The following is a 16948-nucleotide window of genomic DNA, read 5'->3' as shown; positions in this document are numbered from 1 at the left end:
GGTGATAATAATTATAAATGGTACTATAGAAAGATAAGGAAAGCAGACATTGTCCTAACCAATTACCACACAGAATGGCTTTGCCATCCTATACACCTGTGTGCTATATCTGGGAAAATCCCTGTCTGGGGCAAGGTTCGTGTGCACGTGTGTGTGTGTGTGTGTGTGTGTGTGTCCCCTTGGGAAAGTCAGCTATATCAGATCATCCAGGTTCTTTGTTAAAGCAATAATAATCACTAGAAATTGCTTTCCCTTTCCAAGTCCTCCTCTGAGGATATCATGCACTCCTCCAATTTTTCTTCATAGCTTTATACAACTTAATATTCAGGCTAGGGAAACTGGAAATCTCCTCCAGGTTAAACAACTCCTTAAATCTATCTACAAATTTATTTTCCTTCTCCAACCTGAATTTCATGACCCAGAGGATGACGGTGGTTTCTTTGCACAGATGGTCAAAGGTAATGAGGAGTTCTTCCAGAAATGGATGAGCATAGACAACATCGGCCGCCAGGATGTAGTCAAAGTTGCTGGAAGCCTTGGGAAAGTTCTTGTCTAAAGCTACACCCCAGGAGAGCTCTTTAACCTGAGGCAAATGCTTACATTTCATTTTGGTGTTTTGGGAAATATTATATTGCAGGTTTCCAAGTAACTCAGGTAAATCTGTGGCAGTCACGTGTGCACCTGGGAAACAAAGGACAGTAGGAAAAGTAACCTTCATGGGATAAGGTAAAGCAATTAGGTTTCAAGCCACCATGCACTTTGCAATTCTGCACAAATGCTAACCTCATGTCAAGGACTGGTCAGTACACACAGGAGGGAAATCCCTTCAAAATGGATGCTAAGGCACCTTTATGCCTCTCCTTAAAAACAATTAGATTCCCCCAGGCACTTCTGCACTCTGCTGCATTTTTCTGTTCTCCTGGTTTTTTGTCTGTCTTGTTTTGTTATTGTTGCTGTTATTTTCTATTTATCTACTTAAAAAATCAAGAGAAAGGGAAATTCAAAGTATTTGGTACCCTCATTGGAACAATCAGATGTCACAATTGAAAGATGAAAGGGTTCTTCACTAAAAGAAGTCTGAGCCCCAGTCACGTGAGACCAAACGGGTGTATATAACACTGGGCATCGTATCGTTGACCAGGAAGTGCTCAAGTGTGAGAAATGGAGGGAGGAGAGAAGACTTTTCAATGTCATTACATGGAAAGTATCAGGACACCCATGTTCATGCCCACATATAGTGCTCATACAACCAAAGATCATAGACACAGGACAGAATGCTCAGATGAAGAAGAGATAAACAATCCCCAAGGTAAAAGTGAATACTGGTGGTCATTGTCAGGAAGAAATCAGAAAGCAAAAACCAATAAAATTTGGCCCTTAAAGTGAACTTTGAGCAGTAGCGGAGCCTGAAAACAATGTGTAAATAAGCCTAGGATTGGCTGATTCTACATCATCAGACATGAAAGAAGAAATGGAAGGGAAGTCTAGTTCAGCCCAGACCGGTTTAGAGCCCATTCTTCACCCAAGATGGCAAGTTTCTCTGGCCACTGACTGTATTTTCTGGAACATATTAAAATGGGAGGAAAATAAGCATTTCATTGGTAGAATCACAGAGATATGAATCTCTACATTCTAGTGGGGTGGGTGGGTCTATCATTTTTCACAAATCTTTTTAAAATCCCAAGATAAGGAAGGACCCCCTCTGTCCCCTGACCCTGCCCATAGGAATAGAAACTATCTGACTATTAAGATCTTTGTGTCTAGAGAGGTAAATATCATCACTGACTAAACAAAGTTTCCAACTTTTGATATTTGTTTCAAGTTATAGGAGCAGACCAAAAGGATCAAACCATAATTCAAAAAGACACATGCACCCCAATGTTCATCGCAGCACCATTTACAATAGCCAGGTCATGATAGCAACCTAGGTGTCCACTGACAGATGAATGGATAAAGAAGATGTGGTACATATGTACAATGTAATATTACTCAGCCATAAAAAGGAATGAAACCGGGTCATTTGTAGAGATGTGAATGGACCTAGAGTCTGTCATACAGAGTGAAGTAAGCAAGAAAGGGAAAAACAAATATCGTATATTAACACATGTATGTGGAATCTAGAAAAACGGTACAGGTGAACCTAGTTCCAGGGCAGGAATAGAGACACAGACGTAGAGAACAGACATGTGGACACAGTGGGGAAGGGCAGGGTGGGATGAATTTGGGGATTAGGTTTGACATAAATACACTACCATGTGTAAAATAAATAGTGGGAACCTGCACTATCGCACAGGGAGCTCAGCTCAGTGCTCTGTGATGACCTAGATGGGTGGGATGGGGGGCAGGGAGGTCCAAGAGGGAGAAGATATATGTATACATACAGCTGATTCACTTTGTTGTACAGCAGAAACTAACACACTGTAAAGCAATTATACTCCAATAAAAAAATATTTTTTAATTATGAATGAACGACTTCCCAAAACACAAATTCTGCTCTAAAATGAGGAAGCCTTCAGGAATAAATCCAATGTGCCTCTGACACTGTCCATACTAAACGGAATGGTGACTTTAGAAAGCAATATCAAGACAGAGCAATCTGAAAATTATATTTGGAGGGGACTTCAAGGGTCTTATATTTCCCCAGTGTTTAGAAAGTTGTAAACTGCTAAATCTTGAATTCCTCTCAAGAGTTTAGAGTGGCAGGTGTGCACTTCTGAAGATGAAGGAAATCAGGACAGATGTGGGCAGCACATGTCAGAGAAGGCAGCTAAATTAAGGCCATGAAATAGATAACAGCAACAAAAAAGACTGAACTGAAGCAGGCTCAGGCATACATATAGACAATCACACATTTAGTTGGAAAAGAAGATGCTGGTGAAAGAACAAGGGATTGCAAAAGAAAAATGGAAATAACCGAGAAAATTGATGGACAAACGCCTAAACTTAGAAGCAGACGTGATTTCTCATACTCTTTCTCTATTCTAACAGATGCTTTTTCATAAAAGCATAGGACTTCAAAACCCAAAAGGAATATACAACTACATGGCAATGCTGAAATGGGGCTAAAATTTAAATAAAGATCGTCTGAGTCCGCATAGTCAGCTCTGCTTATGCCTAGTATTTCACACGTCCTCCAGCAGTCAGGATGCTGGGGTGCACATCCCAGTCAGCCAGGATAAAAATCCAGCTTCCCAGAAAACCAAATGGGTGACTTTAACATCAGTTTCCTGATAAAGCCCATTCAACAAATTAAGGGGTTAAAAATAGGCCCAGGTCATAGTAAACTGGATAGTAAAAGCAACTAATGATACAGGATAATGGAATTCGCTGATCCCACTCAATCAAAAACACCTGCTTACCAAGTAAACTCGCCACGATGGAGACTAACCCTGTTCCAGCTCCAATTTCAATCACATTTTTGTCAACCAGGTTATACTGCTTTACATTTGTTTCCAGAAAATAGCATAGAACAAGGGCCTATGAAAATTCAAAAAAAGAAAAAAGTAGTGCTTGGCAAGTAATCACAGAAAGTAAAATTAAACTCTATTAGATAAATACCCCACGAACGCTATGATACGTATGTGAGCCCATGTGAGTGCATGTGTGCATCCATACACATCACTACAGAAAATTATCCACAGAAGTACATCCTTCAATAGGTTCAACACTTAGGATAGGAAAAGTCCTTGGGGATTGTTGGGGAGAAAAGAGAACTAAGAATATAGAGTTCAGTTACTTAGGCTTGATTATCCTTAAAAGAAGCAACTTCTAATAATAACAGTCATTTTAAAGAAGTGTGTGGGGTTTCCCTGGTGGTGCAGTGGTTAAGAATCCGCCTGCCAATGCAGGGGACACAGGTTCAAGCCCTGGTCCGGGAAGATCCCACATGCCGCGGAACAACTAAGCCCATGCGCCACAACTACTGAGCCTGCGCTCTAGAGCCCGTGAGCCACAACCACTGAGCCCACGTGCCGCAACTACTGAAGCCCGCATGCCTAGAGCCCATGCTCTGCAACAAGAGAAGCCACCACAATGAGAAGCCCATGCACGGCAACAAAGAGTAGCCCCCGCTCACCACAACTAGAGAAAGCCTGCGCACAGCAACAAAGACCCAACGCAGCCAAAAATAAATAAATTTATAAAAGAAAAAAAAAAGAAGTGTGTGTTTGGGATTGAGGCAGACAGTGTGGGGAGGGGGTCTGCACCCTTCACAGGACAATTGATAAATAAGTGGTGGTCTTTTAGAATATTCTGCGTGTTGAGACTGAAATGGATTTCATTATAATTGTTTAACTCAAATGGAACCAGTTAAATGGGAAATTAAAATGTTTACTATTCTAAACTTCTGTGACTTATAGTCACAAAAAACTGAAGGTGTAAACAACACTCTTTATTAACGCTACAAATCAGAAATAGAATTCATTGGTTAAAGCATCTTCCCTATTTCGTGATTTCTAAATTTTAGTGTTGTTTGAGGTCACAAAAGAGAACCATGGAGCCTCCTTTCTCCTTCCAAACAGTATATAATAACGAACAACATTGGATGAGAACTCATTGAAATGCAGCAAACTTTGTATGAATTCATACCGATGGCCAAACAATAGCACCGTAACAATCCATGGCTTCAGTAATCCGAATCTCATGACCAACGAAATGAAATCCCTCCCAGGAGATGGCTGTTACTAAAGTTGGAACAAAACACCTCCGCATGATCTCTGCAACCACTTTCCTGTCATCATCGGCTTCTCTGTTCTCTGAAAGGAGGGGAAAAAAACACAAGGCAGTGGTTGTGGTACTAAACCACAGCGAAGGAGAACCTGATGGAGGTGCAGCATCTCTACTTATGCTCAGTTGCTTTTGAATAGGCACTGATTTTAGGTGCAACATAATAATAGTAAGGTAAGCTATTTGAAAATAACTCAACAGAAGCTAATATTTCATACATCAGGATAGCAACATCCTTCTGAATTTCACTGAGGTTGAAATCACCATTAGACATTTCTGCAATGCTATGTGAAATAAACAATAACTGATATACTTTTTTAAAAAGCAATGTATCTTAAAGGCTACCAATCTATTCACAGAGCGAAAGAAAGATTGGTGATGGAATCTAAGATCTCAACTATTCGTATTGGCTACACAGTGCGATGCCAGTTATTTGAATAATGGAATAGTAGCAGATCTTTTATGACCTGCCTTTACCCAGACAAAAGACATTTGATACCACCCAACAATATACCCTTGTATTATTTTATTATTACTTATTTTATATTATTATTTGGTGACAACTCATGGCATCTTAACATCCACAATATCACGTATGTTTCATAAGCAACATCAACCACCAATTACTGAGCACATACTTCACAGGCCAGACCACGGTAAATATGTATATAATATTTCTCGTAATTTTTGCAACAACTTGTGAGGTAGGCATTATTATTTGCACTTTTACAGATAATGAAACTAAGACTCAGAGGGCTTTGTCAGCTTGACCAAGCTCATGCAAATTGTAAATGAAGGAGCCAAAATTTGAGCTCCTTTTTGGTTGCTCTAAAGCCCCTCTCTGCACTATTAAAAAGCTATGATATAATTTTTAAAAATCCAGTTGTCTCTAAGAATTCAGAAACTAGTTATGGGGCTTCCCTGGTGGCGCAGTGGTTGAGAGTCCGCCTGCCAATGCAGGGGACACGGGTTCGTGCCCCAGTCTGGGAAGATCCCACATGCTGCGGAGCGGCTGGGCCCGTGAGCCATGGCCGCTGAGCCAGCACGTCCGGAGCCTGTGCTCCGCAAAGGGAGAGGCCCGCGTACCGCAAAAAAAAAAAAAACTAGTTATGGAGCAAGATACACATCTCTCTCTAAGCCTCCATTTCCCTGTTTGTAAAATGTGAAAGATAAAAGAACCTACATCAAATAGTGTTGGAAGATTTAAATGAGATGATGTATATAATGTGCTTAGCACTTTATTACATAGAGTTCAATAAATTATTATAATTATTGTAATTGTAACTTATTATATTTTGGTCATGAAACTAAATGATAAAACAAGATCACCACATAAACAAAAATATTGGATTGTGTGGTACTTGATTGAAAATTCTATAGTTACTTGTAGAAGCAGTGAGTAGAATGGTGGTTACCAGGGGCAGGGGGTGGGGGAAACGTGGCGATGTAGGTCAAAGGGTACAAAGTTTGTAAGATGAATAAGTGCTGGAGATCTAATGTACAGCACCATGACTACAGTTAATAATAACGTGCTGTATACTTGAAATTTGCTAAAAGAGTAGATCTTAAATGTTCTCTCACACACACAAAAAAATTTAAGAAAATGGTAACAATGTGATGTGGAGTCTATGTATCTATACATGGAGGATAAATTATAGATTAGAGGTATTTACCGCAGAATGGTGACATCACTGTGAACTGAGAAAGTAAGACTGTTACTCCAAAGAAGGGACTGGGAGCTTAAAGATGAAGAGGCATCTTTGAACAGCCCTAGTTGGGGAATAATCCAGGAAACAGATGAGGTCATACGTTAGAACACTCTGGCACATTTCCCCATGTCTTCCTCCTTTTCTAGTCCCTTACTAGCTTCTCCTTGCAAGACAGGAGAAGCCATTCATCTGATTAGCAGCTTAAAATGTGGATTGGACCACGGTTTTTCCTAGTGTGAGGGGTAGCTGTGCCTTAAAATGCCAGCCCTCATGTGCTGATACCCCCTTCCCACCTCCCTTCATGAGGTAGGCTGAGCTGGGCAAAGCCCTGCCTCAGAGAGAACTTAACCAATAAGAGTATCTAGGGCTGCAGTCCTTTATTTTCAAGTAGAATAGAATCATTGCTTACATCTAGATGATATGTTAAATGTCTGCCATTCTAAACACGTCTTTCAAAATTCTTGTACACACCTCAAGGCTGAAATTACATTCAGCAGTCCCAAATTCATACTTGCTGTTTTGAAATATTTTTTAGTATAAGATACAGAAGATGATATGAATAAATGGAGAGAGGCTCTATACACAAATGGGGTGACTTATACTATAAAAATGTCATATATATTCAATACAATATCAATCATAATTCCAGTTAGCTTTTTTAAGAAACTTGATATACTCACTCCGAAACTTAAGTGGAAGAATAAACATCCATAAAGAGTTAACTTTGTAAAAGAAGAATAAGAGGTAGGAGAATATCTGCTTTATTAGATATTTAGGTATACCACAAAGCCATAGTAACAAAAACAGTATGGTATTGGTGCAAGAGATAAATAAATGGACCAGTGGGCAAAATAGGGATCTCAGAGACAAACCCATGTAGATAGAGGGGGTGGGTTAGCTGCCACATTATATGGAGAAAAATAAAACTGGATCTCTACGTAAAATCTTTTATAAAGGCAGATTCCAGAGGGATTAAAGACCAAATGTAAGAGGAAAAAAAAATTTAATAGTATAAGATGATATCTTTGTGAAAGTAGGGAGGAGAGAACCTTCTTAAAATCCACAATACCCAAAAGTGATGAATATTCTTATATCAAAAGTGAAGATTTCTATTCTGTGAATGAAGATTAAAAGTGTGGATGAGATTAAAAGATGACAGATGAGAAAAGATCTTCTACAATGTCTAAGACTGAAAAGAGATAATATCTCGAATATACAAGAAATCTGTATAACCTCCAAATTGACAAGGAGAAAGATAGTAACCACAATGAAAAATAAGCAAAGGAGATAAACTGGCAGATTACAGAAGACGAAACCAAAAAAGCCACAAAGCAACATGGAAATGTTCCAACTCAGATATAGACAAATTAAAACAAGGTATCTCTTATACTCATTAAACTTAACAAAAATTAGAAGCTGGACAGTGCTGAGTGATAGGGGGCTTGTGGGGATGGCAGAACCTCAGGTACCACTGGTGAGAATACAGAATGTTGCAGTCATTCTGGAGAGCAATCTAAGGTATTTTGTTAATCTAAGGTATTTTGTAGGACATTTTGTATAATGTCCTACAATCCAGCAATCCTGCCCCCACCCCCAAATTTTTACACAAGTCCTTAAATGGATATGCGTGAAAATATTTATCAAAGATGCATATCAAACACACTAGAATGGTTGCCAGGAGGGAGGTGGAAAAGGAAAGGAAGTAGGAAATGCGTAAAAGAAGAATAGATGAATGGATGAATGAGACAAAATACAGAGAGATATACATACAACAGTGGGGTCTTTCTGAGATGATGAACATGCGCCATGTAAGTAAGTGAAGGCCTCAAGAGACTTTCCAATCTCTCCACGGCACTGAGGCAAGAATGGGAGTGAGGGGTCTTGAGTCTCTGAGTCCTAAGGGAAGATGTAGTTGTCAAACTGTCCTATGAGCTCCAATAACATCATTTCCTAGCATTCGAGGAATATAGTGGAAAGATGGAGGTAAATTAAGTTTGCCCTTGTTGGAAAATTCCTTCAGTGGCCATAATCCAGCAGGGACATTCAGCCAAGATGATTTCCGGTCCTAAATTCTGTGATCCCTTCACAGAGCCCTGTCTAGGATCCAGACAGAACCAAGCATTCTCCAAAGGACTCTAATCTCACTGTGTGCCACAGAGGGGCCCCCCTCTACCACCCACTCTATCACCACCACAAACACTGACCTTTGGCAGAGATGCAGAGAAAACAAAGAGATGAAAAACGGATAGTCTTCAGCATGAGTCACCTCTTCTAATATATTTCACTATATTTCTCCTTAAACCACGGCCTGTATTCACATTCACAGGAAGAGCTCTAAGAACCAAATAATATTGGTAATATGTTGTATTTGAACTTTAACTTTCACTTCACTAGATTCACTTGCCTTGCTAAGATGGGGGGTGGAGGGGCAGCTTTTGCTCTGGAAGTTCTTTAGGGAAAAGCAGAGAACATTAATTGCTTCCTTGACCTTCAGCTGAATGTGCCCTCTTGGGTCTCCTTGCAAACCCCTTGTAAATGCAGCACCTCTTTGAAAAGTCACCTAACGTATCAGGGATTAATAGATGTTAGAGTACACTAAATCCCAGGAGCGTCTCCTAAAGTTCCAATCATTGTTCTAAAAACTTTGCCAGTGAATATCTACAGCTACCACACTGACATCTCCGACTTTGCACTTTCTTTTAAAGGTTAGTTGACCAGATCAGTGCTGCTGTCCCAACAACTACAGTGTAATAACAAATAATTCCTGTTTTTTCACTATCTTTCTAAATAAACAGAGCTAGTCATTTTTTTTAATGAATGACATCTTTACTTCTATATAGAAATGAGATTAAAAATATATATGTGAATACATTACATAATCAAAAATGACTTACACCCCTCCAAAATAATCTTCTAAGAGATTTCATGAAACAACAGTAACCACTATTAATTGCACATACACTCTAAAAGAACACAATTCTATCCATCGTACATGGTCATTTGAAATTAGTCATACACCTAGGATGACCACATATCCTTTAGAAAACATCATCAAGCTGAAGAAAATTTAACTGACAGTGTTTTAGTATTCTCTTTGGCATTTAAAGACTATGTAACTACCACTCATTCTGTAAGAAGAGACACTCATAAAAAATAGCATAATTTATAGCAGGAAACCAAAATATACTGAACTTGGCTACTTGAAATAATTTGTCTAGATGTAATACATTGGATTTTAAAAGCAAATGTACACACACGAACAATTATGTCCATCTTAAAACTTTGCTGTTTTTCAGCATTAACTTCTATTTAAAGATTTTGAGGTAAGAATTTTTTTTTGGCTGTGCCTTGCAGCTTGCAGGGTCTTAATTCCCCGACCAGGGATTGAACCCCAGCCCACCGCAGTGAAAGCACCGACTCCTAACCACCGGACCACCAGGCAACTCCCTGAGGTAACAATTTTAACCATAGTTATTCATTTAAATCAAAAGACAAGTTTAGTGTTTTAGCAATATCACCACCCATTTCAAGGTTGATGACAAGAACCATTGGACAGGAATCTAACGCGAAGAGCTGCACTATTACAAAGGTGTCCCTAATGTCACCTTGTTGTAATAACAGGGGGACATCTATACTCCAAACATAATACACAAAGAGTGGGCCCCTCGAAGTGCATGCTTAGTTATTTGTTGATTATGGGATTGAATCTTGAGAAGGTTAATGAATGAGTGGATACTCTTTGGTTTTTAGGTAAGATTTGAACAGCAACTTTCCCCCAAAATTAACAGCATTATCACACAACGGAATTCTGGTTTACACTTCTGAAGAATAATTTTTCCATACATATTCTCTGCTTGTTATCTAGTACTTAGGCTTCAGGATAAATAACTAAAACGAGGAAATGTTACACAAAATGTTGGATTTGGTTTCCCGGCATGAAAATCAGAAAACTTCTGATATCTACCATTAGATAAGAGCTATCTACTAGAATCTTAGAGTATTATTTTATTAATGAATTTAATATTGAACACAAATATTAAAACAGATTGTAAATAAAACATAATCAAGAAAGTATTACATTTATGTTGCTCTCTTAGGCTTATCTATTTTAATGCTTTTTTATACATAAAAAGGCTTAACACCATTTTCCTGCTATTAAATCTTTGCTGATAGTGAATAAAATCTACCAGGTGCTCTTGTTTGCCAGAGAATTAAAGGGGTTTCAAGTATGAAGTAAAAATTAGCAAGATTCTGCCCTTCATGATGATATTTTTCTTAAGAGGAAAATTCGACAGTGAATTGATTTCCAAGGCTGGATTGTAAGAAGCCTTCAAAAATAGAGGCTCTGTCTGTATTCTTCTCTTTTATACTTTTAAGGTCAATAACAGCAATAATAAATGGAAGGGTCAAATCACAGAAATAGATGAAAAGAAAAAAAATTCTTTAATAGCTATGACAAGTGAATTCAAGCTTCCATTTGAGGGCTGTCACAGAAAACTGTCTGTGAAATTTAAAGTAAAAACCCCTCAACGAAATGAAAGACACTGTCATTCAATCGAATCTTCTATTCAAAGATGAATGTCATGTGCTTCTTAGAAATACCTAGAGAATTTTTTTTAAAGATGATAAAGGTATTTTCAGATTAGTGAATGGTCACAGGTAAACCTGAAAGCTACAATTCTGAATGCCTCAGCAATGTCAAGGTCTCGGGCCCTTATGTTGAAACTAATTCTTGAGACATTTTCACAAATGTTTTTTGTCTGGATGTCCATGTACTTTCAAGAATAAAAAGAAGCTGTAACTTTCATCACGTGGCTCAAATGATAGCTACAATTACCAAAGAAAGAAAATTCATTTTTTTACTGACACTGCTCAGGATGCAAGTGGGAAAAAACAGAACCAAATCTAGTTGTACTCAGAGCCTACTGCTGGGATCATACCGGGGAGAGACAATTAAACAGATGTCAACGAAGTGTGATAAGTAGAATAAAAGAAATATTTCTGAGGTGCTATGGGAAGCACCACTGCTTGGTCAAATCAGGAGAAGCAGCCTCAAGGAGGAGACATTTGAGTTGAGGTGGAGGGAAGGGGAAGGCTGCCAGGCAGAAAAGGAAGGAAGCAAGGTCAAGGGAGACGCAACACTGCCAGGGTGTGGAGGCCAGCTTGAGAGCCTGGAAGGACCGGGGAGCTGGTGTACAAGCTGGTGCAGAAAATAAGCCTGAAGAAAGCAGGCTGGGATCAGACCTGTGGGCAATGTTGACCTTTCTTCTACAAGGTGAACAGGAGCCAATAAAAATCATTAGGACAAGAACTGACACAATCAAAATTGGTATTTGAGAATTGACTTCTGGCAGCAGCAGCTGAGGCTACGTTAGAAGCTAATGGGAAGACGCAATAATCTAGACAAAAGATGCAAGAGTCTGAAGTGAGGCAGCAGCCCTGGGTCTGGGAGCCAAGCGTGAATTTGTGAGCTCTTGAGGCAGTGGCAGACGCCCTGTCGAGGGCAATAAGTGACGTTCAAACTTGACATTCAGCCCTGAGTTTTGAAGATATCTGAGGCAGATAATCATGTTTGAGTTATTTTTATTCAACACGTGGGACATTTATTAGTCTTATCTAGCAGATACTTATTCAGGTTACTTTTTAAACATGTAAAACATGTCGATGGATGATTTTCACATTAGTAATTATGCGGCTATAGTACTCCAACTAGTATATTAATATATTAACTCAAGACTCTAGTTTGGTATGTTTCTTAAGCAGCAAACTTAAGAATTACTCAAACTTCCTTCTTCTTCTGTTGAGGCAATGTTGCTTATAAAGGCCATATTTTCCATTAATCCAACTCTGTAAAGATTTATGAAGATCCTTGTGAAAGACTTAGTACTATCCCTAAGTAATACATTGTACCTGGTCCTGAAAAGAGTCAACTGACTAGTGCCTGGAAATACAAGATCATCCCTAGTGAGCAGATTTTAAGTCCAGCCATTAGGCCTCAGTTATAGCTAATTCATTCGTTCCCTCATTTACTGAGTACACGGGCACTGTGAATACAAAGATAGAGCAACATATAAGTGGTCGAATAGAGACTTAACTAGTTAACTCAAAAACAGAAAGAGAAAGCTCCATGCCTCAGAGAGCTCAGCAAAGAATGACCTGAGCCTTGATGACTATAGGTTTGTAAGTCAGATAAGAGAAGGCAAGATATGCTGTACGTAGGCATCTACATGTGCAGAAGCCCACTGGCAAAAGACTCTTGACCAATTTTCCAATTTGGGAAACTCTGAGAACTCGAATATAGGATAAGTGGTGGTCATAGCATGAGATAAAACACTGTGTGTCATGCTAAGAAGTCTCGATTTTATCCTATAGGAAACACTGAGGCACTGAAGAATTTTAGGGAGGAGGAGAATGTGACAAGATGTTAATTTTTAAAAAGATCATGTATCTGTGGATAAAGAAAGGGAGCCAGCCCAGGGTTGGGGAGGCCAGTTAGAAGGCAGTTACAACAGTCAAGAGAAGAAATAAGCAAGATGATGCTGCAAACAGGGGGTGAGGGGTACAGAAACATATTAGGAGGTAAAGATCAACGGGATGTGATGGTGACGGGTGTGGGGAAAGGGGAAAGACTGGCATGATTCCAGGTTTCGGGGTAGCTGGAGAAATGACGTTGCCATAAACTGAGAGAGAAAATACAGGCGGAGGGGCAAACCTGCCAAAGCAAAATTATTTTTTAATGCATCTGGATCTGCCATCTGGCACGCTGGCTACAGAGGTGTGCTGCTTGGATTAAGAGAACGTGCTGCAGCAGGTTCACCTGGCTCCTCGGAGGCCAGGCTTCCCCCGGGCTGCCCCGAAGCCGGCCCCTCTCCCGCTGCAAAGGATGCTCGTCCAGGGGGCAGCTTCTGTGGGGTGACTCCCTGTGGGCCTGCCCAAGACCTTCTCAGAGCTGTGATGCAGCCTCTGCTCACCTGGACCTGCAGTGATGCGAAGGCTCTCCCGGCCTTCTTCTGCTCCTTCCTCCTTTACCCTCCACAGACATTTCCTCCAATAAATCTCGCGCATGTTAAATCCCATTCTGGCATCTGCTTCCTGAAGGAACGGAACTAACACAAGGCAGAACGGAGGACGTCAAGTAAGCAGCTGGAAGGACAGATCTGGGAATCACTGCATGGGAATCACTGCGCCTCTGGTTAGTACGAACCTGTTCCAAGGCTGCAGACCCTGAGGAGTGCCCTTTATAACACACTGCTACTTGTGCTAACAGCCGGAGAGCCACCGTTGGCAAGAGTAGGCAACCTAAGAGATTCGGAATAGTTAACGTGGATGAGGTTTTAGACAGTTTAGATTATAATGCAACATTAGAAACCATAGACAGAGGAATTTTTAGCATCCACTACAGTCCTAACTTTAACCTGTGCATAACTAAGTGACATCCTATAATTCTTTGGATCTTCAGGCCAGTGTTGAAATACAAGAACTGGGCTGTGGGTTTGCTCCATCCTTTCCAAGCACAAGATGACTAAGTATAAACAGTTAGGACAGGAAAAGTCACTACCCTACAGTACTTGAGAACTGAGTGTTCTACTGGTTAGTGGGAGCCTTTCCAACAAAATGCAATCTGACTCTGTCCCAGTGGCACACGCTTCATCCCCTTAGCACTGTGCCTATGAATGTATTTTTAAAGCTTCAGCTGACAATGTAGGTGATTATGGGCTGTGTCTGTTCATGTTGTAAACTATTTTCTTGTTAGTTCTGTCTCCACCTTACCTTGAACTTCTTCCATGGCCTTTGTAATTTGCCGAATTATCATATGCAAAGTTGAAACCAAGCATTATGGTAATGATAATGATGACATTTTATTCATAAACTGCAGAGAAACTGCATCTTCATTCAAATCATCTAAATGGCTGGATTCTCTAAGTGATTATGACTTTAAATGTTTAGATTTGCAAAAATTACTACAGCAAAACCGTACATGTTTAAGCTACATAGGCTGCCAACACTGGGCATACACCCAGCTCTCTTGGCTTAAAGACACGCTCACCTAGGTAGAGGCCACCTGGTATGCCTAAAAAAGGCGAAGAAAACAGGACTCTAGTCCTTAGAAAATATCCACAGTGTAAAGGAGAAAGAGAAAGAAGCCAGGATAATTAAATTTGTACTACAACTGTTCTACAAAACCATGGTAATAATTCTTCTAGTCTATGTCAAGAGCATATGTCTGCACTTTTTATCTCAAGACAGTGGGGATATATTACGTAATCTATGCAAAGTCATACTTGATGTTTAGGATGATGTTAAAAACAGTGGGTCAATTCCAAATAATTCCACTGGTGGTAGAATTCAACCTTAAATTCTCCTTACCACAAGAGGTCAAAATACATTATTATTTGCCTCTAATTAATACATCAGAGGGACCATAAGCACAGTCTAGAAATATTTTATAGCCTAAAATCATTTTTCATGGAAGCATTTGTAAAAAATCTTTAGTTTTACATAAAACTATTTTATCTCTCTTGCAATCTTCCTATCTGAAAAGAAATAACCACAAAATCACAATCATATATTTAGTGTACAGCACTTGGGGAAAAATTTATTCCACTTTTCCAGATTAAAAAAAAAAAAACTCTAAATACCTAGCAAGTCTATATATTTGATTTATTATCTGTCAAAATTATCTCTAACATATCATCAGGCCCACAGGTATAGCAGGGGACATTAAACATTATTAGAGATAATTACAGGTTAGCAAACACAAGCCAAGATATAATATGGCTTATTATATAGTATGCATATAAGATATAATATGCAATTGATAAAAGTCCTAGCTCTCTTTATGACATCAGCGAACACTGCAACGGTAAACATTTACATTCTGTTGTTTCTCTTCTTAGAATTGGCCAAATTACATAAAGAAACATAAAATAATTTACCTTTTTGAGCTTTGAGATCCATTAAGCGATGAACTAAGGGATGGCTATATATTGATGCTTTCTTGATCATTTCTTGAAAACTAGGCAAATAATACATTAAAATATCAAATGGTAATAATTAATTCAAAATGTGTGTTAAGTGCTTTCATATTTACCTACTAAAGTTTAACATCAAATACAGCAGAGAAAATTGTATTAAAATATCTTATTAATAAATCATGATTTTAAAAAGAGTGCACTGAAATGCAATCTATCTAGTACAACCAAAATTCAGGGTCAGAAATTTTAGAAGCTCCTGGAAAAAGAAAACACGTTCTTCACCAGAGACCACCTCAGCTATCATGAAGCAGGGCATCATCTTTATACTGACTAGTCAGAGAGCGATCCTAAAACTTAAGAGGCGATTAAAACATTGGGAGACAATGGGTTTCATTCAGTGTAGTGAAAACCATAGCATTAATCTAAAACAAAGCTTCCTACATAGTAATAGATGCAGAGTCCCTCTCATCCGTGGTCATCAGCATGTACCCAGGGGCAAAGAGCCCAACCACCAGATGGTTTTTTTAAGTAGCTTCTTTAAAGAGAAATCCATACAAGCTCAGCAAACACATTTAAAATTAAAGAAATTCAAGTATTTTATGCCTCTCAAGCAGAGCATATCATGTGAATAAGCTTAAACAAGCTGTAATTCCAACTTTGGAAAACAACAATTTGACGTTCTAGGTATCAGGTTTTGAATCATTTAATAATCACTGTACTACCATGAATTTATATTCATTCCTTTCTTCTAAGGCTCCCAAAACACATTTCATAATCAACACGTTTTTCTTTACAATATGCTCAGTAAATTAGGAGACAAATTATTTTCCCTACAGTTTACAAATGAGAAAAATCAAAGGTTACATGGCTAAACAGTAGCCCAAGTGGTCACCCATTTTGTTCCCAATTTAGTTTCTCTTCCATTAAAGAAAGCAGTCTTTATGACACATGCCTACCTGAAGGTCAACATTCATTAAATGTTAAGTCTGGACATACCTATATATATGAGTTAGCTGAGTTTCTAGAAGGTTAAAAAGTATCATCCACAACTTTTGCTTTGCTGATGAGACCTCTGATGGTGCCTGAAAGGCGAGCACCAAAGCACGCAGTTTACTACTGTACACACTGGCAGCGAGTCCTCACAGAGAACTAATCCTGACAGCTGCAGCTTCACAGCCTCTGATCATACAGCAGTGAGGTTGGAACGCCCATAAATAAGGGGGTTGAAAAATGTAAGTAGGCACATTCCACGTGAGTGTCTCGTGAACAGAGCAAGAGCCAACAGGTAAGTAAAAACATTCCTGCAAGTGAGTGAAGGCTATCGGGGCAAAGCGATTATTTTTAACTTTGATGCCAGGAGTTATTTAAGAGTCCACAGCTATGACGTCCTGTGAAACGGAGGCCATGTGTTTTTCAGGTCATCTGTCTGGGTGCAAACACTATTTTTAGAATCAGACAACCACACCAGAATGTTTGAGAGTGTGTGTGCAGCAGTGATCTGGACGCAGGAATTATATTTCCACAGTTCCTTCCTACTCA

The 16948-nt window shown here is 39.2% G+C and overlaps 1 protein-coding gene across 1 annotated transcript; it reads right to left on the bottom strand.

The window, feature by feature from the left end:
* Positions 1–277: 277 nt before the first annotated feature.
* LOC136137836 (protein-lysine methyltransferase METTL21E) lies at positions 278–16452 on the bottom strand. Its single transcript, XM_065896301.1, has 5 exons — positions 16406–16452; positions 15371–15450; positions 4588–4754; positions 3360–3477; positions 278–681 (listed from the first exon to the last, which is right to left on the bottom strand). Exons 1-5 carry the CDS (start codon positions 16450–16452, stop codon positions 278–280), a joined length of 816 nt encoding a protein of 271 aa, XP_065752373.1.
* Positions 16453–16948: the final 496 nt, after the last annotated feature.

This window comes from Phocoena phocoena, chromosome 18 (assembly GCF_963924675.1).
Source record: "Phocoena phocoena chromosome 18, mPhoPho1.1, whole genome shotgun sequence".
NCBI lineage: Eukaryota > Metazoa > Chordata > Mammalia > Artiodactyla > Phocoenidae > Phocoena > Phocoena phocoena.
This window is presented reverse-complemented; position numbering and strand designations above follow the sequence as displayed.